Source organism: Anabrus simplex, chromosome 4, assembly GCF_040414725.1.
Source record: "Anabrus simplex isolate iqAnaSimp1 chromosome 4, ASM4041472v1, whole genome shotgun sequence".
In the NCBI taxonomy this organism is placed as follows: Eukaryota; Metazoa; Arthropoda; class Insecta; order Orthoptera; family Tettigoniidae; genus Anabrus; species Anabrus simplex.
Genome location: NC_090268.1, coordinates 304,311,910 through 304,336,739, shown reverse-complemented (window position 1 = coordinate 304,336,739; position 24,830 = coordinate 304,311,910). Strand labels below are relative to the sequence as shown.

At 38.9% G+C, this 24,830-nt stretch overlaps 1 protein-coding gene across 3 annotated transcripts in view; it reads right to left on the bottom strand.

Moving 5' to 3' along the window:
• Positions 1 to 488: 488 nt before the first annotated feature.
• LOC136871919 (acyl-coenzyme A diphosphatase NUDT19) overlaps positions 489 to 24,830 on the bottom strand; it is a 71,199-nt gene continuing 46,857 nt past the window's right edge. The window contains exons 3-4 of one of the 3 annotated variants that reach the window (XM_067145644.2): positions 16,535 to 16,754; positions 489 to 932 (exon numbers count right to left, since the gene is read on the bottom strand). In XM_067145644.2, the coding sequence (XP_067001745.2) occupies positions 16,558 to 16,754 (197 nt within the window). In that variant the 3' untranslated portion in view covers positions 489 to 932; positions 16,535 to 16,557. Of the gene's footprint in view, positions 933 to 16,534; positions 16,755 to 24,830 lie in introns of those variants that run through there. The other 2 variants (XM_067145642.2, XR_010859842.2) reach the window with 2 other exon arrangements.

Here is a 24,830-nt window from a genome sequence, read left to right as displayed (position 1 = left end):
AGTAAAAACGCCGATTGGACGGACTTAGTTTATATGAAAGACCCTATGTATGAACAACCCTCACACAATAGAAGAACTACAAGAGAATATTGCACATTTCGAATATCACACTGGGTGAAATCCATAGTGTGTCTGCAAACCTGTTTACAAAGTGTCAGGCGTGTTTGACAGCTGAGAGACAACATTTTGAACATCACACGTAATGCCGGGTAGGTTTTAGACTAATAGTTTTACTAGAAACAACTTTCTCCATGTGTGAATTGCCATGATGTAGTAGGGAGGAAAGGTGTGCATTATACCAGCTAGTGATTGTCATTACACCAGCCATGTCATGCTCTGAGTAGTGCTGATGCCCAAAGCTAAAAAAGATCTGGTATATCAGGATCAATAATTTAGATTCGCTATAGCTGAATATTCATTCAATACAAGCAGAATTAACTGTACAAGGATATGGATGGTTTAAAATGACTTTCAAGAAGTTTCTGAAATGAACTTTTTTTTTATTTTGTCAAAAAAATGTAAAAATATAGACCTGCTATATCTGGCTTCATTCTGTATAAAAACAAACAAAAATATAAAAAAAATCTTACATACTTCATTACTGTCAGATTTTACATTTGTAAGGAATTAACTGAAAAATGGCTGGCACGGATATATATATATATAAAACTTCTCTACATCCTTCAACATTTTAGATGAGCGCGAGTTTGTTAACTTCACAAAGATATACATTAAAATATTTCAATTATACTCTACACTATATTTATTTATATAATATTTACAACTAGTATTTAATCAGTCCTTTTTATTTCATTTGTCACAATTTCTAGCTAAGAAAACATAATTTAAGAAATGTTGGTAAAATTATGTTTTCAATTCCTCAGTTTCCTTTAATCATATCTTTGACATACAGCTAATAACCTGGCGGAGAGCTGAAACCAGAAAAAACATTAACCATATTAATAAAAATAATATCAAATTTTAGCATGTTATTGGTTACCATTCGTTTCATGCAGTGATGAAATGAAAACCTACAACCAGTTTTCCAGTCAGTGACCGGGTCAGGGATGGAATGAATGAACCATATATATATATATATATATATATATATATATGGGTTATTAGTACGATGGGGTCACCACTCCCAAAGTGATTTATTAATCATGCAGTAATATCTGTATGTATTACAGATTAGAGTGTAATCCAACTACACAGTATCCATAGCAAGTTGAAGCATAGAACTGCGGCATGCAAAAAGGTGGGAGATATGTATAAGTAATAAAACCATCTGGTATCACTTTCAATCTCATGATTGTGAGCCATCCAATAGTGAAGTGGAACAATACTGGACTGATTCTGAAATGTTACCATGCCATGCAAATCATTCATGTTTTACTTATACAGTGACTTTTTTGGTGTGTGTGTGTGTGAGAGAGAGAGAGAGAGAGAGAGAGAGACTATGTAAAATGATGGTGGTGGTTATAGTTTTAAGAGGAAGTGCAACTAGGTAACACTAATCAGAGAGAAAGAGTGGAAAAGATACAACACTCTGAAAAATGAAGATATCGGCCAAAGAAAGACAAGGGCCACAAAGGGCGTGAAAATTAAAGACTCCCTAACCCTTGAATGCTCTAATAGCGCCATGGTCAGAAAGGAACAAGAGTTGACCAAGGGAGCTCGGATAGGATAGATGAAAGTGAAAAGCCTGGCACAAATAAGTGGAAGTCATGCCAGAACTCAGCAAGGGCCCCAGGGTCGCCAACTCACACTCGCATATTGAGAGCCCATGGGCCCCCTTTTAGTGCTATGTAAGACACGAGAGGTGTGTACATGGAATTATGTGGTAATAAAACATCAAAATTAATGTTATTTGAAGCAGCACACAGTTCTCAAAACTACTAGAGTAAAACTTCTTCCTACAGATTTAACATCAGACTAACACATCAAAGGTTTACAGTGATGGTACAACAGCTAGCATTTAATATGTAATCAGTCATTGAAATAACATTTTATAACCCTAAGATGACTAATATACAGGTATAAACCACTGATGATGTCAGTATTCTGTTGTCACAGAGGTATATAATCATAATTATAAAACAACACCTGCTGACAAGGTAGAAGTAACTGTGGATATGAAGGGAAGTGGTGGTGGTGGTGGTGTTTTACGAGGAATAAAAACTAGGCAACCATCCTCTCTTAACACTGAGTCTCAGCCCTTTCTTCACCTGTCGGTTCCAAAAACCCAGGCTTTTAAAAATTATTACAAATAATTTTGTACACTATTTTTGTGAACATATTCAAAAACCATTACCCTAAATTCAGAAAGAAATAGGAACAAGGATGTTTTAGAAGGTAAGAATCATCAACAAATGTCAAATTATGAGAAAAATGTGCATAATAAGTGCAATCAAAATTTTGATTTATTTCTGCTATAACATCCTCAATTTCATTTCCATTTCAACCAACTCGGGGTGTATTTGGTGTACAACTCTCTTACGACAAATCTTGTAACATATGCAAATGTTTCAGTTTGCATACGAACACTTTAAAATTATTTGTATATATCATTTTTAAGAACCTATATTAATGTAGCTTTTTTAATGTCTTTGTTATACTTTCCTAGGCTGATGATGGCATACCTTATTACCGAAACCGGTCCCACAAATGTGGATAAATAAAGATATGTGATGATTTAACAATTATTACGATTTTTAGTATTGAATAGGTGGATCTCTATACCTAATATTTTTATTTTTTTATATTGATTCAATACAGACCCTAAAAATGAAATTTTTGACACTAAATACCGGGGATTGGTAATCGATTTCACAATTCCTTCATGAATTCATGCAAAGTTAAATACGGCATTTTAAACTGATATTCCCCTACGAAAGCATGCGGCGGTAATGTGGAGTATGATAAAGCTGAACAAAGTGGAGACAGAATGGGGTTGATCACAGAGTTTATTGAACGATACAGTTCCTGGTCCGAAGTTGTGCATAATTCTCCCTGTTTCTCAGGTACATATTGTTGTTCATCTGAAACCAGGAGTGGCACTGTGGGTGAAGACTCATAAAACCAATCAATGATAACCTCTCTTATTATCTGTTCCATCAAAAAGAGTAAAATGGCTCTTTAGTTAAACCATTTAACCCAACTTGAAATGACACGACAGCCCGTAAAACAGTCCATTAATGATAACTCCCTTGTTATCCTCCAATCGAAAAGACGCACATGTGAAAAACATTTTGATTTCCATTAAGGCTGGTAGTTTTCCATTCAGGTATATTTTGTCGGAGGGTAAAATCACTGTTTTGACCTCCTATAAACCCCCAAATCAATCCGGGAATTTAGAAATAATATTGGCCCTAATACCTACCCAAGAAAAGATACATTATAAAGTTTGGTAAAAATATATAGAGTAGTTTCCCAGTTATAAGAACTCAACAAAAGGACAAACAGACAAAACGATAAGAAAGCTAAAAAAAAAAGTACGCTCAAACTTAAGACTGAAAAACAGTCCATTAATGATATCTCCCTGATTAACCCGTATACTGGGGAGCGCGACTTAAGTCGCTCGAGGAAATAACCAGCCAAGTGGGGAGAGCGACTTCAGTCGTACGCTGCTATTTTATTTTTTTCCTCGGCTCTCAGCTTAGCCAGAGTTATGAAATTCAGACCTCGTTATCTGCATGCCCCTGTCATCAAGTGGTATTTTTAGTAAGTACTTCCGCTTAACAGAAACAGATCAGAGAGAGCTGTATGTCATTCAACATAATTCGCTTCCATGCAAAAGCGCGCTAATGTGTTCGCCTCGCACGGGAACTAGGCTAATCAGCTGCTTCCTTGCTATGTGCTTACTCGAATGCTTTAGTGTTTTATGAGACTGGGAACAGTATATTATATCAGTGTGAAAAGGAGTACTGTAATTTCGGGGAGGAGTGAATTTGAACTTATAGATGCATTGCACTTCTGTTGTTTCATGAGAGTACTTTTCAGTCATAATTATGTCTTCTAAAAGACATCGAGTTGAAGAATTATGTGATGACAGCTTGCGCTCACTTGTACATGAAATGTTTGAGTTTAGCGACGAGGACGATGACTTTAGTGACTTCCATTCAGATAGTGAAGATAATTCGTTCTCTGGAGAAGGAAGCACATGTGGTATAGGACAGCATTCTGGTGCTATCACAGCGAATGGTCGCGGGTTCGAAAGTAACACCTCGGGTGACGACAGTGATGATGGAGAGATACAGGCAGATTCAAACTGCAGTGATATGTCAGGGCCTATTACGTGGGTAGAAGATGGACAGAAAAGGAGTAGATTTCCAGCAAAGTTCATTCCTGGAGTAAAAGGACAGTTTTTGGATGTAAAGACTCCAGGGGATATTTACGAACTGTTTGTGGACTATACTATATGTCAGTATATTGCTGAGCAAACTAATATTTATGCGCAACAGAAAATTCGTGGGAAAACACTGGTGCACAAAATGAAACGGAGGAGTAGGGAAAAAGACTGGATACCTACAAATAAGGATGAAATAAAACTTTTATTCGGACTTTTGCTACTTCAAGGGAATATCCACAAACCTACAATGGGGCATTATTTTTCTCGTAACAAGTTACTGGCTATGCCCATATTTTACGAGACCATTACGGAAAAGAGGTTTTTCCTTCTCTTGAAATTTCTCCATTTTTCTGACAATGAGGCCTACGATGGGCAGATGTCTCCTAAACTATACAAGGTAAAGCCAGTTTACGATCACTTTGTGAAAATGTTTGAACAGGCTTACATCCCGGATGACCAGCTATCCATAGACGAAAGCCTTCTTCTATGGAAAGGTCGCCTTGGTTGGAAGGTATACATTCCAAAGAAAAGGTCCCGGTTCGGAATGGAATCTTACAAAATTTGCGAAGCGAAAACAGGTTACGTGTGGAATATGTTGTGGTACACGGGAAAATCAACAGAACTCAAGAGTGAAGTCCATGGCATTGATCTATCACAATTTTCTAAGCCGACGAGAATTGTGTGTACTCTGGCAGATAATCTACTGAAACAAGGATACCTGATAGGAATAGACAACTACTATAGCAGCCCTGAGTTATACGACCTGCGAAATGACCTCGATACTGACGCAGTGGGTACAGTAAGAACCAACCGGAAAAATCTCCCTAAAGAACTTATGAGTAAAACGCTGAAGAAAGGATAGGTAACGGCTGCTTATCGAAAGAAACTCATGGTTCTAAAATGGAAGGACAAGAGAGATGTTTGCATGCTCAGTAGTATCCACGATGCTGAAATGTGAACTGTCCCTATCAGAGGAAAGGACGAAACCAAAGACAAACCTGTGGTTTGCATAGACTACAATGATTCTATGGGGGGAGTTGACCTTTCTGATCAGTACGTCGTTACGTACTCCACAGCAAGGAAGCGAATGAAGAAATATTACCAGAAAATTTTCCGGCATCTTCTGGTATTGTGGTATTCAATTCATTCATCATTTTCCGGCAACATGGAGGAAAATGCAATCACCTGCAGTCCAGAATTCACCTCATCGATAAAATCCTCGAAAAGTACACAGGTTCAACCCTCGCTGAAGCAATGCCTGTCCTTTCAGTTAGACCACTTCCCGCTGCTCCCACAGAAAGATTCAGCGGTAGGCATTTTCCTGATGTGAATCCACCATCGGGAAGAAGGTAGCATGGTGTGAAGAGGTGCATGGTGTGTCTGGCGAAAAGAGAGAGACGTGAAACAATCTACAGGTGCAGTGACTGCGACGTCGCTCTCTGTGCAGCTCCGTGTTTCCGTGCTTATCACATGCAAGATGTGTAAAAACAATGCGTGAGATGTAAACTGTGTGACTAGTGAAAATAATATAATTAGTGAAATCAGTCCTGATGTGTAAATTCATTTCGATAAAGAAGTAATTATTGTGAGAAGACGATTAGAACCAGGCTACCACTGTAAGTACTTACTCTCAACTTATTACTGCGATTGCAAACCCTGCATGAAATGTATTTCTCTCAACTGCGGTATTTATTTCAGAAATTGTAGATTAGTTAACGATAAAGTGTATTTGCAGTGTATAGGCTTTTAATTTTCCTGAAATTAATATGAAAATATAGATATTCCGAAAAGAAATTTATATTTGTAATATACAGAAGTTAGTACGAGACTTAGGTCGTTTTTGCTCCAAAACTAAAACACCCGCAAATATTAACAAATAGGCAAAAAATCACTTTCTATATCAGAAATAGTATATACGTAGCATTTTATTATCAAGTATTTCAAAATTTGGAAGGTTTCTTGAATTTATTTGATTATTTTTCGAGTTAAGAAAATTCGTCCCCACCAGAACGGAGTTACCATATCGCGCTCCCCAGTTAACGGGTTAATCCTGATACCAAAATGATGCACATGAGAAAAAAGTTTTATAAAGTTTAACAAATTGATTTCCATTAAGGCAGGTAGATTTCCATTAAGTTTGGTTGTGTATATTTTGTGAGAATGCAAAATCACGGTTTCAGTTTCGTATAAACCCCCAGTCAATTCAGCGATTTAAAAACAATATTGGTCCTAAAACCTACCCAAGGGCAAGTGGATTCTAAATATGAATATATCCACAAGTTTGGTAGAAATACTGTATATCCAGTAGTTTTCAAGTTATAAGAACTAAAACATACAAAAAACAGACACCAAAGCTAAAAAATATGCAGATGGTCATTATTACACCTGAAACACACAACTAAATGAAAATTTCACCAAAATAGTCAACATACATACAGACACACGGTCAATACAATTTTATTTATATATAGATAGAGGTGACAATGGTTCATGTTTGTGGGTTACTGTAGTCACGTCCTAGTTTGTGAACCATGGGCAACGGCTAAGTGGCCTAGTAAGTAGTCCTGAGAGTCGGGATACCAGTTGCTATGGAATGAGAGTGGGCATCTCGGACATATTCTGAGTCATGGCCCTCCTTGTGCTCAGGCGGCTAGGACTATATAATTCACCGGTGGTCCATAACCCGTTAGAGGAGGGATCCTCACTTGGACTATGTGCAAGTAGGGTAGCATCCTGCTTCATGAATTTACCGAGCTCAGAACATTTTAAGCAAGCCTCGGACCTATGGGAGTAATGGAGTCCCACTCCCATTTGACAGGCGAGGGACTCCTTGGAAACAACTTGGCGAACGAAATGGAATTCGATGGGGAACTATCAATATTAATGGGGCTTATGGAAGAAAGAAGGTAGAACTGGGTGAGTCAACAAAGAGGATGCATCTGGATGTGCTAGGAGTAAGTGATATTCGGGTAAGGGGAGATAATGACGAAGAGATAGGAGATTACAAAGTGTACGTGACGGGTGTTAGAAAGGGAAGGGCAGGAATACGCAGTTTCTGTTAGGCACGTAAATGAGCGAATGATGTGGGTGGATTTGTCAGTTGGAGGAATTAGGACAAGAGTATGATATGTTGAGTGTTGGCACTGTGTGCGCTGCACGGCTGCACGTCGAGATCTCTACAACGTAAAAGAAGCCCTCACAATATCACCAGAACAAATGTACATTGGCTAACATCGATATAATTTAAACCTCACTTCAAGATGCACGGCATATCAAATGAAATTCAGTTCATAATAAGCACTATTTAACTTAATAATGGCACACGCAATTCTTCACAACAACATCTGTATACCAAGATAACTTCATCATCTGCATACTAGCAGTAGTCAAGGAAAATTGGAACGAATGAAAAACAATTATAAGCCTCAACTTTAACATATATACACCGTGTACTTACCAATCTACAAGTACAATGCAGCAATAACAAACAGCACAAATTAGAACAAAAAAATTGGACCCATTTTATTTGTTTTTACCATTTCATCCATTTTTAACCGGCCTGTTACATCAGGTCGAAAACTTTTTATGTATACATATTCTTAAAGACGATAAATGCTGTAAATATGTAACAATTTTACAAACACTAGTGTAAATAAGTGTAAACTTCATTTGATGTTCAATAGATTAGGCACAATGAGGTGATATGCCTCACATAACAAGTACTTTTTAAGCCAAAGAAAAAGATCCATTTACTATTTTAATAAGCAACTTTTTAATGTTTGGTTTAATTGGGTCAGTTGTATGAAGGTGTAATGTCTTACATGTAATGTTTTTGAAACCAATTTAATGTGTGTCAGCTGAGGACGACCCCATAGGGGTCGAAACCGGTACTGAATTTACTGCATTAAACCGGTACTGAATTTACTGCATTACAGTAAATAAATATTGTATTGATAAGGTGGAGGCTTCTAAATTATTTTTATGTTGTAGTAGCTATCAATACGGAAATGAAGCTAATAGATTATGATTATTGCAAGATATACCATGTTATGACAAATTAAAAGTACAAAATCCTCCACTGACCAGAATTCAAAGCGTGAGGACGAAGAATGAATGGATATGAATTTAAAACGATCAGTGGAACGACCCACAGTGCCTCACATGCACACAAGCTGGCACAAAATAGTATTACCAACCAAGGGACTGCTTCTATAGCACGATGCTGAATCAATTATGCTTGTAGTCGAAACGGGTTCAAAATCCAGGTCATCGGCCCCTTATAATGGTACTTATTGCTAGGAAAGTAGAACCATGCTATTTGTCATTTGGCGGTACTAATCAAAAGTAGCGTAGACTCACGGTATTCCATATATTATGGTACTAATCACAGGTAGTGTAATGCGCACGTCACACAGACCTATGGTGTTTCACGCATTGCGGCGCTATTTACAGGCAACGCAAACCTATGGTGTTCCTCACATAAGTAGACTAATCACAGGGACCGGAACTATCCCATGGTATTCCTCACATAGTGAGAACTAAGCATAGGTACTGTAAGATCCTCGTCCTGATTCACACACTGTCACTACTAATCACAAACCTATTGTGTACCTAATATAGCGGTACTATGGGCAAAGTAAATGTGACCCATGGTGTTTCCTGCATGATGGTACTAATTACAAGTAGCCTCAGGTTTCTAATTTGATCATCCCTTGGTCACCCCTTTTAGTCGCCTCTTATGACAGGCAAGGGATACCGCGGGTGTATTCTACATGTGCGTCCCCCACCCGCAGGGGGTAGTATTTATATTTTAATGGAAACTGTGACTCCCTAATACTTCAAAATGGCACTCATCACTTGCCTGGTTCACGCCAACAGCTTTACCCGGCAGGCACTACATGGGATCCTTAGTTGAACATCACGGCAGCGTAGTTCGATCGTAGATGGGCTGCTCCCATGACGACTTGGATCACGTCCATGTTGAGAAGGTCTTGAAGTTCTGCGATGTGCTGAACAGGTGCAACCTCCTGCACATCGATCTTCTCCCAGCACAAATGAGGGGATTTAACTTAGTATAACTGTATTAATTTGTGACACATTATACGACCTTTCGATCAGAGAAAACTCTGATATTTGAGTTTCCTGACCAAGTAATGGTATTGTTCATGTAGCCCATAACTTCTCCCTCATTCGTCTCTCAAATCCATTATCAGCAATTTAGGCCTAAGTCACAGATGATCTGAATTTCACTTCACTGGCTACTTGATAATGTCATGACAAGCATGATTTCAACTCGGCCTATTTCACACTAGTTTCTATGGGATACAGAGTTAATTACTGCATTAGAGTTATTTAGCTGATACCGCCCTTTCCAAATTCACCATCAGTGAGCCGCTTGTTCGTCTCCCAATTTATCCTTTGATATTACACAGCTAACAAAGCTCCTCCATGATTTCATTGACATTGCTAAATTCGTATACTGAATTCTACTAAGGCGTAGCCTGCTAGCACTTAGGTCAAATTTGAATCACTCCTGTGTAGTTTACTCTATGGTTTCATACGTTACATGAATATTCATTGTCACAGCTTTATTTCGTCCTCAGAGAGTACGAATAACTCCACATATTTATGTACAATTATATCAATGTTAATATTATTATTATATCAATCACTTTATAAAAAAGACTTGTTGAATAGTCACTCACAATGTATACAACATCACACTGCAACCGGAAATATCGAAGTACCTTGGCTTGTTCTGAATCGGTCTTCTTAAATAGGGAAACCGTGTTAGACCTGGTGAAGAGGGCTAACTCCTCCCCTTTATGATAATTCGCTCCGCTAATCGGAAGCTCCCAATATTGGCTGAGATATCAAATTAAAGCTTGTTCACTCTAGTTTCCACTGATCGATTCTCATTACCATCGCGTCGTACGTTTTGACATAATCTCCATAGCGTCCTTTGGTGGCTTCGTGTGGGAGGGGTTTAGACTTGGGGAACTTCTGAATTTGCTTCCGCTGTCAGCTTTCACCATCTGGCTCGCACCTGCCAGGGTGTTTGCTGTGTACTTGGTTACATTTCCATTATATACAACACTTCTTACAAATCTGCATAAAATTAGCCAATTATTATTGGAAATCCGTCAAGTATTACATGATTTCCGTAATTAATTTTTTTGAAACCATTAAGTCTTGTGGATTGGTAGTGGTGCGGGAAAAAGAGCGAAGAAATAATGTTTTCCGGGGTCGAATGCAGTAGTTGTGACCTACTTTCCTCTCTCAATTTGGCGTGGATATGCTCTTCTCTGTTGCACCAGAGTGAGAACGCTTTAGCCTCCAGGCGAAAGTATGACTAGTTCACGGTAAGTATGCATAACTAGAGCCTAGCCTATGGGACTGGCATTGCGCGATTCGCAACCCGGGAAGGGTAAATGTGCGCTAACTTGGCCCTAATTAATATAGAAGAGTGCAGAAAACGGCATATTTGAACTGTAGAATGCCACAATATACTCCTGATGATGTGATAAACGGTCACAATAGTTCAATAGGGCCAACTGCTTTGCCATTCTTCATCTATGAAACAGGTACTGCAATATTAGAAGGGGTGACTTCAGGCACAGACCCCTCAACTGGACACTGCTGTTTTTTGAAAACTACTCATTTAGTAACCCTTCAAAATACTTCTTTCAGCGGTGGTTAATAGCTTTATCATTAGACAGTTATGTACCAATCATCATGGATATATTTGGAGGCAACAATATCCCTGGATTGTCTTCGGGCTGAGCAGCGTCCTTGTAGACCAGAAGTTCTGAATGTTAAGTAACAAAGAGGTGATAAAAAAATAAAACTTTGTTTCATTATGATTTCTTTATCTTCAATCATCTTATACAAAAAGGTAACAAAATTATACACTATATACAGAAATGTCATTTGGTTACTTTTCAACAATATTTAATTATTCATGAAAATCTGTTGTGGTGCTTGAGATGTCAATATTTTCAAACAACCAGTTTACTAAAATTAACTACTTTGTTGGGTACTTTTTAAATAAATCAGCCTTTTTATGAAAATCAAGAATGTTCCAGAGTTATTTATTTTTACAAGAAACTATTACCGTGGCACTTCAAGTTGCATTTTATGTTCTTTGAGTGACATTTTGAACTTAAAAAAATAGTGACTATAAACCCTTACTTACTTCCAGATGATAACATAGCTACTGAGCAAAGTGTTAATGAAACTGAGGGTACATCCTGAATATTAATAAAGTTACACTCAGAAATGGTTAATTCTTTACGAGTATAAAGTTCATGGTTCATGGTGTGGGTTACTGTAGTCACGTCCTAGTTCGTGAACCATGGGCAACGGCTGAGTGGCCTAGTAAGTGGTCCTGAGAGTTGGGATACCAGTTGCTATGAAACGGGAGTGGGCATCTCTGACATATTCTGAGTCATAGCACCTCTTGTGCTCAGGCAGCTAGGGACTACACAATCCACCTGTGGTCATTAACTTGTTAGAGGAGAGATACTCACTTGGAATATGTTAAGATGTTCTGAGTTTGGTGAATTCATGAAGTAGGGTAGCACCCTACTTCATGAATTCACCAAACTCAGAACATTTTAAGCAAGCCTCGGACCTATGGGAGTAACGGAGTCTCGCTCCCATCCAACAGGCGAGGGACTCCTAGGAAACAGCTTGGCGAACGAAATGGAATTCGATGGAGAGCTATCAATATTAATGGGGCTTATGGGAGAAAGAAAGTAGAACTGGCTGAGTCAGCAAACAGGATCCATCTGGATGTGCTAGGAGTAAGTGATATTCGGGTAACGGGAGCTAATGAAGAAGACATAGGCGATTATAAAGTGTACTTGACAGGTGTTAAAAAGGGAAGGGCAGAGTCTGGGGTAGGACTGTTCATCAGGAATACTATTGCATGCAACATAGTTTCTGTTAGGCACGTAAATGAGCGAATGATGTGGGTAGATTTGGCAGTTGGAGGAATTAGGACAAGAATTGTCTCAATGTATTCACCATGTGAGGGTGCAGATGAGAATGAAGTTGAGTTGACAAGATTTATGAAGCATTGAATGACATCGTAGTAAGGGTCAACAGCAAGGATAGGATAGTGCTAATGGGCGATCTCAATGCAAGAATTGGAAATAGAACTGAAGGATACAAAAGGGTGATTGTTAAATGCAGGGAAGATATGGAAGCTAATAGAAATGGGAAGCATTTGGTGGACTTCTGTGCTAGTATGGGCTTAGCAGTTACGAATACTTTCTTCAAGCATAAGGCTATTCACCGCCATACATGGGAGGATAGGGGTATCCATAATAGACTATATCTTAACCCTGGTCTTTCTGGAAGACGGTGCACTGTTTCGTCAAGTGCGATAGTCGTTCTGGAAGACTGTGTCATTCCTCTGCCATAGATTTATAACTGGACACCAGATGGCACTAATATAGATACCAGTTTAATACTGATACAGCAGTGCATCGCCACGAGATAAGCTCATCATTGGATTCATATGCCACAAATAACGTTTGCGAGCTAGGGTTGTCAAATGATGCAATTGGGTTAATGTTCAAGTTTTGACAAGAAACCATTATATAGTCCAGCCGCCGGCTTTCCGCCCCTGATGTTTCTCAGACAGCGTTGCCGATTTTGAACTGAGCGATATACAGAAACGCAAACTCCTAAAATATTTCACGCATACGTAGATCAGAGTGTGTGTTAATTCAACGGAAATCCATATGGAAATATACAAAATTACCTGTAATATATTGAAAAACAAGAATAGTGTACCGGTAATCATAATAATAAAACATTCCAATTAAAATTTACCGCATTCCAAGAACAGCGTAAATATAATAACAAAAATTCCACTCATAATTAAGCACACTCCAAGAACAGCATAAATATAATAACAAAACATTCTAGTGAAAATTAAGCACATTCAGAGAACAGAATAACCATAACGCAATACTGACAGTAGACTATAAACGTAATATAAAATAACATTAAAACCTATCACCGTAATTAAAATAAGTCAGAATTTTAAATAATACCATGAGAATATCATCGTGGCAATAAAAACGTCACTGTTACAATAAAACTTCAACTTGTTCATAGAAAAGTAGTGACAAAATAATAAAATATTGCAACAAAATGCCGTCTAATGAAATAGTCTATCGGGAAAATGAATCAATTGTGGATACAATGCGAAAAAGGAGAATTGCTTTTATCAGCCACATTGTAAGACTACCAGAGACCAGACTATTGAAACAATTTTTCAATTTCTTTTGGAAAAGTAAAACCAAGGACAACTGGTTTGTTGAGGTCCAGAATGATTTAGATGAGCTGAATATAACAATGAAACAAATTGCAGAGAGAAAAGAGAAGAGGATTCTGAGTAGTAGAGATACAAGACTAAAATTAAAAACAATCAAACTAAAACCGTACACCATTACAGATGAAGAGAGGGCGACCAGGTCAGAAAAAAAAATGAAGATGTTCTGGGAAGAGAAGAGGAAGTTGAGAAAACATTACAACTAATACTGTGAAGACTGTAGTGTATATGGATTGATTTAAGTGCCCCACTATGGGCGTAAACTATGTAAATAAATTTTTTTAAAAAATAAATAAATAAAATGAAAAATTATGTACTCACATTAACTAATCAAAACGGAATAAGCTACACTCTTCAAAAATATTGGTGTCTTCATCCTTGTCACTAATGTCACCGGAGTCCTGCTGTCATCCTTACCCATGGAAAAAAGTTCACTCGACAATCAACATTTCCATCAGCTTCCTTTGCCTTATGTAGAACTTCCCAAGTGTGACTCAACACTTATCCTCTGTAACAAGTTTGACACCTGGTGCACTAAACTTTCAACATCAGCGAGACTGAAAGATTTATTATTTTCGGCAACATATCCTTTCACGTGTGCCCAAATTAGCTTAATTGCTTTGAAGTGGCAGTGGTACGGACGAAGCCTAATTACCCTATGACCCTCAGCCATAGCGAAGGAGTCTATATTGCAGGTGTAAAATATAGGCTTACAATTTGTAGCAGCTCTGCCTTTGTCAAATGTGCAGACATCCATGGTACATTATTTCCCACCAACCACTGAAGAATGATATCTTTTCTGCCTTTCACTGTTGGTGCTTTGTTTAGTTGCACAGAGTGACAGGGGGCATTGTCTATAACAATTACGGAATGGGGACTTTTGTATGGTAGCAAAGCATATTTAAAGCACATTGTGAAAGTGACCACATTCATTTCTTCAGATAATCACCAGTGCGCTTTGATCTGAAACGAAGCATAACTTCCAGAACAAATCCATTAATGCTACCTGCATGGAGCAAAATAAGCCTACTTCCCTTCCCAATAGGTGCCTTGAAAGTCCCTGCTACAATTTCATCTGTCCAGACCACCGTTTTAGAATGTCCGGCATTATATATAAGCTGAAGGAGAGAGAGAGAGAGAGAAAGAGAGGGAGAGAGAGAGAGAGAGTGTGTGTGTGTGTGTGTGTGTGTGTGCGTGCGTGGTGAATGTGTACTTACTGTTGTTGTGACTGGGTTCTTTCGATCTGAGAGCTTGTCGTGTACTGCTTCGCGTTCGCCTTGGGCTTGTGTCTGTTGCTGTGAGGGGAGTGAACGGAGGGGTAGAGAGCTTATAACTCTACCTACACTTTATTTATCATTATCATTATCAATAAATTCAATTCAATAGATGAGGAAGGAGCCACCACAATAGCCTAACATCAAGAAAAATACACGAATGACAAAGACCATATCATCTGCCTCCAAACTCAAGGAATAAGACTCCACTCACAGCTGCATATACTTACCTCTGTCGATATAATCAAGATTTTGTTAACAACAAAAGCAGCTTATCATATATACACGTGAAGACATCATTTAAGTAAATAATATGGCCTTCTCAAGAGACCTACAACATTACCGATGATCGCAAGCACCAGATCAACTATGGACTCTAAAACGGGAATGAAAATATACGCAAGACACGCATAATCAAGTCCATGAAATGTTTTATACTCATTATTTTAAAGTATTTTAATATGTTCTGTGTATTTTAATGTGTTTAAGGCATTTGTACATATAACTTAGATTTAAGCTTAGGATAGATTTTACACTCAAATTTCTACTCCTGAAGAAGATAGTTTTATATCCATGTACCTGAGAGTCAAATCATAACACATAACCAACTCACACTCAACGTGTCCAATTTGGACACAATCATATATGGTGTTTTCTTATGGCATCTTCCTTTAGACAGGGTAATATCAATTATTGCTTGATATATATGTAAAGGTATTTATCTTCAGCTGATGATGACCAATTAGGGTCGAAACCAGTACTGTAAGCTAATTCTTACAAATAAACAGTATTGATAAGGTGGAAATCCTTTCTTATCTGCACATGAACAAATACATCGCGTCCTCATCGAGCCGACTCTTATTTAAAATAACTTTTACATACGAAAATACGGTGTTGCAATGATAACTGTCCCACCATGTTAAAAGGAGAGATTCAGACTGGCTATTGATGCTAGGTCAAACACATGCACACTCCTTGCAAGGTCAAGAACTATGCGCGTACCTCCCGTACAGCTGCTTAGGTCTCAGTGTAGAAATGTCACTGGACAGTCTGGGTTTATATGAGAGACCCTGAATAATGCTTGAGACTTTACACTAATATATCCTCATATCAAGTAGGTCGCCTACGGGCGTCAAATCTAAAGACCTGCACTTGGCGAGCTGAACATGTCCTCGCACACTCCCGGCACTAAAAGCCATACGCCATTTCATTTTTCATCAAGTAAAGTGAACAGGGATGACAACTCTGACAAGAATTCAATTATTTGTAAGCGAAATATGGATAAACAATGTTTGTTTGTTCCGAATTTCATATGCATGCTTTGTTAGTTAAAGTTATGAATCAGCGAAAGGTTGTACAGCTACTTAAGACAACCTTCTTAATAACAAACTGCCAAATGCAGAATCCCCAACAAAGCCAAAGTAAAGCGGTACAAGCAAACTTGGTATAGATTATTTTGTTTGATGTTACAATAATATAAATTTTGGTTTTATGCTATAAAGGCTAATAGCCAAAATGTTAGTCTCTTTTAAAACAGCAATCTTAATCATCTAGGTTGTATACCTTTAGGGAATTCCATAATGAACTCACTCGTCAGTCACAGGCAATACATGACCATATCCAGGTTCAATATTTGAGGCAAAAATTCTATTAATATATTTTCCATTCGACTCCCACCTATGCAATCGTGTACTCTTTATTCGTAGATCCTCCATCTTTTCCTTATACTGTTTGAGTGAGGTCCTTTCATACAGCTCTGGTGAGCTTGGATACATGTCATCACCTATGAAAACATAAAACTGCATGAGAATCAATTATATTTAATGAAGTGAAAGAAGAGAGTGAGGTCAGTTCCATGTGTAAGGGGAGAGGTTATAAAAGAAAATGATATAGATACAAGAAAAAAGAGAAAATACCTGTATTTTTTCTATCTTTACAGGGGACTGTTTTCAGACCAATTTTACTGGAAGAGAGTGAAAGCTGGTTGGACTTGTCTTTTTTGTAAGAATAACAGATATAATAAGAATGAGTGCTGCTACAAGCAGGTGAGAACAATGGCACAATGGTACTAAAAAAATTACACATAATTAAACAAAAAAAGTTTCATTTTACAAGAACAAACTCATATCACTGTGGATATTGTTTATGTTGTGTTAACTAGTCAATGATTATGAATTGGTGATATTAGGAACAAATACAGTTTAAATAATGAATGTAGTAGTCCTCCACTTTCACTTTTAGTAACATATATTAGTTGCTATCATTTATTACCTTCAGCATCTGTGTTTGGACTGCAACCAGTTTCATAGCTCTGGTCTTCATCATTAAGTAGGGGGTGAGGAGAAATTTTGTAGGCACTAAATGTTTCATGGAGAGGGATGGGGAAGCACAGAACAGGGTGGGGAGGTATGTTCCATACACTTACATTGGAGAGGGGAAGGGGAGTGCTGCTTCTTCATCTTATAATGTATTTTTGTGTATTAGGGAGTAAATGTTAATTATTCTGATGAAATAAAAGTAAGGAACTGAATTAAGGTGTGTCTTATCAGACCAAAAAAAGGTCACATGACTAAGTGTGATGGTGGTGATTGCTATTTTAAGAGGAAGTACAACTTGACAACCATCATCTCTCAAGAAACTAAATGGAAACTTAATTCAAAATACAAAGGTAATTCCAAAAATAAGGTCTCCTATTCTTTTATAAATACATAGACCAGTTTATTTCTACAAGGGTTTATATCATCTTACAGCTTAAACATTTAGCTAATATTTTTACATAATCACCATTTCGGTCAATGCATTTTTGTAGATGCTGTGACAGTTTTTGTATGCCCACGTCATACCAGCTCGAAGCCAAGCTGTTCAGGAAGATGTGAACCTCATGTTTCACCTTGTCGTTGGTACCGAATCGCTTTCCAGCCAAATGTTCTTTCAACTTAGGGAACAAGTGATAAGTCACTGGGTGCCAAGTCAGGACTATAGGGTGGATGGGTGATGATGTTCCACTGAAACTGTTGCAGGAGAGCAACGGTTTACCGGGCGATGTGCGAGCGAGCGTTGTCATGGAGAATGTTTACGCCCTTGCTCAACATTCATCTCCTCCGGTTCTGAATTGCCCATCTGAGTTTTTTCAGGGTCTCACAGTACCTGTCAGCATTAATTGTGGTCCCAGCGGACGTCAAGTCTACCAACAATACCCCTTTTCAATCCCAAAACACAGTTGTCATGACTCTACCGGCAGACTGTGTTTGGTTGAATTTCCACGGCTTTGACAAAGAGGGATGCCGCCACTGACGTGATTGTTGCTTGGTCTCAGGTGTAAAGTGATACGCCCAGGTTTCGTCACCTGTGAAAACCGAGTCCAAAAAGTTGTCCTGTTCGGCTGCAAAGTGTTGAAGAAATGCGCGGGAAGAATCAACTTGTTACCGCATGTGGTCTTCAGTCAGCATGCGTGGCACCCATCTTCGTACACCTTCCGATATTTCAACTTTTCCATTAAAATTCTGTGAGCAGTGCTTCGGGAAACCTCAGGAACCAAAGTGCAGAGATCATCAGGGTGATCCGCCGATCTGCACACATGATTTGCTCAACCTTCAAGACTGTCTCGACGGAAATTGACGGTCTCCCACTCCTTTGTTTGTCGTGAATTTCAGTCCGACAGGCTGCAAACTTTATACACCACTTACGAACATTTTTAACATCCATGCACAACTCACCATACACTTCCGTCAATTGTCGATGGATTTCAATTGTTCCAGTAACTTTTGCATAAAAAAACAAATAAATGCGCACACTTCGCACTTAGCGGTAACATCCAACGGAAGCTCCATTCTCAAAGGCTGCCAAGCCAAGACTGAGTGCCTCAGCGCGGCGTGCACATGTTTATATGCGAGCACGGGAAACACTCTTCACAATATTTTGACCAACAGCCACAGAACAGAGTTCTGTATTTATAAATAGGAGACCTAATTTTTGGGATTACCCTTGTATTTAATAAACAAATTAGTTTTGAAAATGAAGGAAAAATTTGAATTTAAATGATATTAAATGAGCCAAAACAGACACAAGCTCAATCAAAAGGGAATGCAAGTTTCCTAAATATCAGAGCACTTGAAACTGACGTGCCTGATTAGTCCACTCTCACATATTAAGTGAATGATGAATTCAGCAGTATTTTCACCACGAGTCTGTCTCCTGCGGGCCGAGGTTCTGTCTTAGGTCAGAGAGATCAATGCTCTCAGTGATAAAGTGGGTCACCATTGAATTCTGCACGACAAACACACTGGAGGGTGCCTGCCCTCTTTAGGAGGTACGAGTGTATAGATCTTCCATCACCTATCGTCAAGCACAAAACTATGGTCTCTTTGCATAAAGGCTGGAAAGAGAAGTACCACACCACAGTTGTCTTTTTAATTTCTCTCACCGTGTTGGGAGTTTGGATAGCTAGCCATTCCAATTCTTGGGATATCAAGATAATTCGACTTAGCTGAATAAAGAAATATCCCTAGCAGGTGCATTCATACGTCTAGGTGGTAGAAGTATCGCTTTAATTGCAGTCTGATCCACCAGTTTGTTGCCTGCAATCCCTACATGAATGACAAGGGAGCCATGCAAAGGTAATTTTGGTGCCAGCATAACATAACTTGGCTAGGAGGCCATGGATGTTATGGGAAACATGAGTCAATAAACTGCAAAAAGCTTGAAGAGTTGGTACACATGAGAAAGTAGCCTCACTTGTGCCTCAGCATCCTGCAGATACCAGGAAGCAAAATCTTGGTGCTGATATTTGATGGTGTCCGCCGTGTTGATTCCGTACTGAGAAGAGCGAGCTGGTCTGGGTCAACCCACTAGCGAGCAACATCACAACTGGGCTATACGTCACTGCCTGAGTGTCCACTTCAGGAAGGAGGTGCGGTCTCTCTCGTCTCCTTGGGAGAAACCAGAAACCTCAAGATGATCAACAGCCCGAGAGGTTGCTGGGCGTATCCAGCTTCCTAACTGTTCTGGAACCACCGGTCCCCCCTATTTAAGGTGGGTCAGACAAGTCTGGAGGCAGTGTAATGGGTGCAGATAGTACAGTCAGAGTGTACTGTCGAGAACTGACACTGTGGATAGTGATGGTTCGAGAGGAGGTTCAGCCTTAATTGAGCAGGCAGTCTGTGTGTCAGTCTCTGCAAGTGTTCTGTCCGCGAAAATGAGTAATCTATCTGTCATCGAGGAGCTGAGCCTCTCGGTCCAGGTGCTGTGAAGTGAACATTGACTGGTGCAGCGTAGGAGAGTACATCTAAGAATGGGTAAGGGACAGTGAATGAAGTCAGCTGGAAGTGAACAGTCAGTGTATATCATAAGGGATTGTCAGACTGTTGTGTGTGAGCTGTGACCTGAGTGGCTGTGATAGCCACAGCGAGAATAACTGTAACTAATTTAGTTTGTAAGTGTTAGAGTAAATAACTAGTGTGACTGAGCAATATGAGGGAGATAGCAAACTGGTGTAAAAATATGCCTGTATAGTTGTGTGAGCAATTTAGTGTTGGTTCTTAGAGTAAGCGCTACCAAACGTGTACAGTATTTATTTACCACACGACCAATATGTTACAACTGGCGTCAGAAGTGGTATAGACTGGTACGCTGTAATTGGTGTCTGAAGAAGCAAAATGGTAGTGTACTTTGTAGTCTATAGAAATCTGCAGTGAGAAGAAAATGGGTCCTGAAAACTTCCAGGCTCTTTTCAATAAGCTCAATAGTCTAAATTAAATCTAGCTATGACCAACTCATTAGTGAACTGGAATCTAACTAGGACCAACCAAAATCAGAAGTGAGTTTAAGTTACGATAGGGAAAGTTACAGTTAGAACATGAAGGGAGCTCTCTCGAAACAAGAGTTGAAAAGTGACGCTGTGCAGGGCAGTAACAAACTGGTAGAGAAGCGGTCTTAAGAAAAACCCGAGGTTGTGGCTTCCGGAGTTTGAGACCCAATGGAGAAACTAAGTGTCCTGCATAAAAGGAACAGTCGTGGAAACCTGAACAGAGCCCACCAGCAGTGATGGTGGCTCCAGCGTCGTGAAGATGGAACCCCTACGTTACAATGGGACTATTTACTGAAAGACGTTTCGAACCCAAGTAAAGACCGTCTTCGTGGACAACAGATGGACGTCGGAGGATAGAGCAGAATGTCTGATTGCTTCCGGACTATGTGGACAGAAGGCAGAGGTATTACACAGTTTCCCAGCCGGGTGCCACTTACAAGGAGATTGTGGGAGTAATCAACAGATGCTACGATGACCATAGACAGCTGTCTAATGTGTCCAGCCAGAGGGGAAGACCCATCACGCAGATGAAATAACATAGGAAATTGCCGCTGAGGTCGAGTGGCCAGCCGAGGTGACTCTGGATGGGCCACCCCAGGATGACAGCGCAAGGCGGCTGATATCTTCATCAATGTGTGAAAGCATCCCCAAGACTCCAGTCACTCAAATGATTGAGCACTTTATTGTGGATTTGTCTGGCCCAGAAGTCCGTCCCTGCACAGTGCCAGTGTCCTCTGCAACCGGCATGATATAGGAACACAGAATACTAGAGGTGAGACAGAGATAATGAGCCTCTGTCTTGTGTTTATTTGCAGGAATGCAGGGTCACATCCCCCAGAGCTGGATATATTCACAAAATGAGATGCAGCATGATGGGAGGGAATAGTTACAATATCTCCCGCTAGTATTGGTGTGTTTGAGACTCCAACAGTATAGCAGAATTTTGTCCACTCTTGTGATGGAGTATGTGCTGTCATTGAAAATATACTTCTCCCAAGTTGTTTTTCTATTCTATCAAGTCGAAAAGCAGGCCTTAGCACGTAGGCAATTGAAGGTAATAATTTTTTCCATTGTAGGATACCAGTGATAAAGCTGAAAAGCCTGCCAATGATAACATGTGACTGCCGCAATTTTGTCTGTCAACCATAGGATCTGTTACCGTCAAACAATGTTAGAGAAGGAAGGTACATTTTCTTCTGCAGTAGCCAGAATTCCAGTAGTAATAGAACAAACGTGATAGTCAACAAACTCTGACCAATTGGCCAGGCGAAATAACCAATGCTTTGGTAATTCGAACTGTTTTTGACTCAACAGCGTGACAACTAAAGGGAAATGGTTACTATTTTCTTATTTTCTTCATGAAAGTTTTATTGACCACCTAATCAATACAATATTTTTTTACTAGGACTAGTTTCGGCCAATGTAAACAGCCATCTTCAGCTATTCATAGCAAAAAAGTTTACAGAAGGATATAGTGTCATTAAATTTGAATGTCTTAATACAAACAACAAATACAACTGAATCTTAAACAGCTATGATGATGTTGTTTGAGTAATCAGTCCATAGACTGGTTTGATGCAGCTACCCATGCTATCCTATCCAGGGCTAACCTTTTAATTTCTACATAACTACTACATCCTGGCCTATCATTATCTCTTCTAGTCAAATTTTGCCAAATCTTTCTCCTCTCACCAATATGATTCAATATGTCTTCATGTGATTCTTTTATCCCCAATCCACAAAAATGCAGCCACATGACCATAACACTGCATAAATCTCCTCTACCGACATCATATTACCTACTCGACAAGCCCATCACCGTGGTTACGCAACAGCGTGACCTAGGTGTAATATTCGATACAAAATTACAATTTAAGACCCATATAGAAACATATACAACCAAGGCTATGAAATTACTAGGCATTCTCTATCGCTTCACAGAAATTTCTGACCCCGTTGCTCTTCGCCACTTCTTCCTCACGATCGTTCAACCTCTCTTAAACTACTGCTCTCCGATTTGGACAACAGCCGCCCCCTCCAATACCAAGCAGTTAGACAGAGCAGTGTCCTCCTTTGCTGCAATTGTAAGGAACAGAAACCCCAAGCTCAGAAATCTGTCTACGCAGCAGATATTAATGGCAATTAATGTGTCACCGCTGCACATCAGGCGACAGGTAGCTGACCTGAGTTTCCTCCACGAGATCTTAAATGGACATTACCGCTCGGAACATCTTGTTTCTCTCTTCTCTCTCCGCGTTCCTTCCCGCTCCACCAGAACCAAAGATCTTCTCCACATTCCCCACACTCAGCACTCAATACTTCAACGATCTTTCCTAATCCGCCTCCCAACACTCTTTAAGAACATTAATAGGAGACAAGAGCTTGATATATCATCAAATAAAAGTGTATTCGAGAGGTCTGTAAATAGTATCTTAAAGATAAGTTGAAGTGAAGGGATTATACCGCCATCTTGACCCACGATGACTTGGCTATGAACATGGACATTCTCATGGTTTTCGATTTGGACAGTTATTAGTAGGATGTGTACCTGATCTTGTTATATTTTGTTATGTTTGTTATATTTTATTATGAAAGTTTAAGTTTGTTAAATAGTCTGTTGACAGTGCAAGTGAAATTTGCTCAGTGTAGCTGTATCTTGTGCTTCGTGAATAAATAAATAAATAAATAAATAAATAAATAAATAAATAAATAAGTAAATAAATAAATAAATAAATAAAAGTTGATTTACGTTGCACTAACACAGAGAGGTTTTATGGCAAAGATGGGATAGGAAACGGCTAGGAGTGGGAAGGAAGTGACCATGGTCTTCATTAAGGAACAGCTCCAACATTTGCCTGGGCTGCCGACAGTGGGTTTGAACCCACTCTCTTCCAAATATTGGATAATGGCCGCACTTAAGCGACTGCAGCTATCGAGCTCAGTATAATATTTGTGATTCAATCTACCCATCTCACCAATTAAGGAGAAATGGTGTTGGCCTAATGGATTTAATACAAAAATCTATGTGCTGTTTCCACTTTGATTATTCAGGCAAAGGCAAAAAGAAAACTTTTGAAATAATACGATGACTGCATTGAGGATAATTTTCTTCAAACTCTAGAAATAGAAGAATCAAAGATGTCCACTTGCTTATGAAAGGGAAATTGTCTATTTTTGCAAACTGCATACCCTTCTTATTTCTGTTCAGTACGTCACATCATAGGGCATTTTCATCTCCAGCCAATCATTTGTTAACTGTTTTGTTTGCTCTCAGGTATAAAGTTCTCATTTTTATTTCTGAAGAAATGCCTATCCCTATCTCACCCTGTTAAATTCAATACACTTTACATGAATATTTCATAGAAACAATAATAGCGTAAAAGTGAGGGATGTTAATTTTTTCCAGTACAGTAATAACAATTCAAATACGTATCTGTATACAGTATGGGATGCATTCAAGTTCTAAAGTCTCCTAATATTTTTTTTCTTCCCATTGGTAGCATGCAGAAATATGGGGCGCAATATGTGGGCATCCTTCGTGAATAAGAGAGACAGATTGCGGCATTATGTGGCTCACAGAGCTAGTGATGTTGATAGGAATGGGAAAACGCATGCGACCATAATAGGTGCTATTTATTCGTGTATGACTCGTATATTCTCATAAAAGAAATATTTAAAATTGGATGCTGGAAAGATCCACCCTGCCTATACACTTCATTCATCAATCTTATTTATTCATTAAAAACATTGTACATGTTTCAAGAAAAACAAACATTCTCTTCCTCAGCAATAATGTAATATTAATATGAAATAGGAGCCATGTTGACAGTCCATTAACTATTTGAACATTATTATATAGGATGTGCTTTATGTATAATAAAGAAGCTTTTGAAAACTTTTAAAATGTTATCCTTACATATTAGTCTAAACATAGTGAAAATTAAAATGTGATCATTCATCAAGAAGCTGTATCGAAACCAAATAGCTCACATCGAAATTGGAGAACACGTTCTGGAGGAATCACGATATAAAGAAAGGTGCGAGACAGAGTTG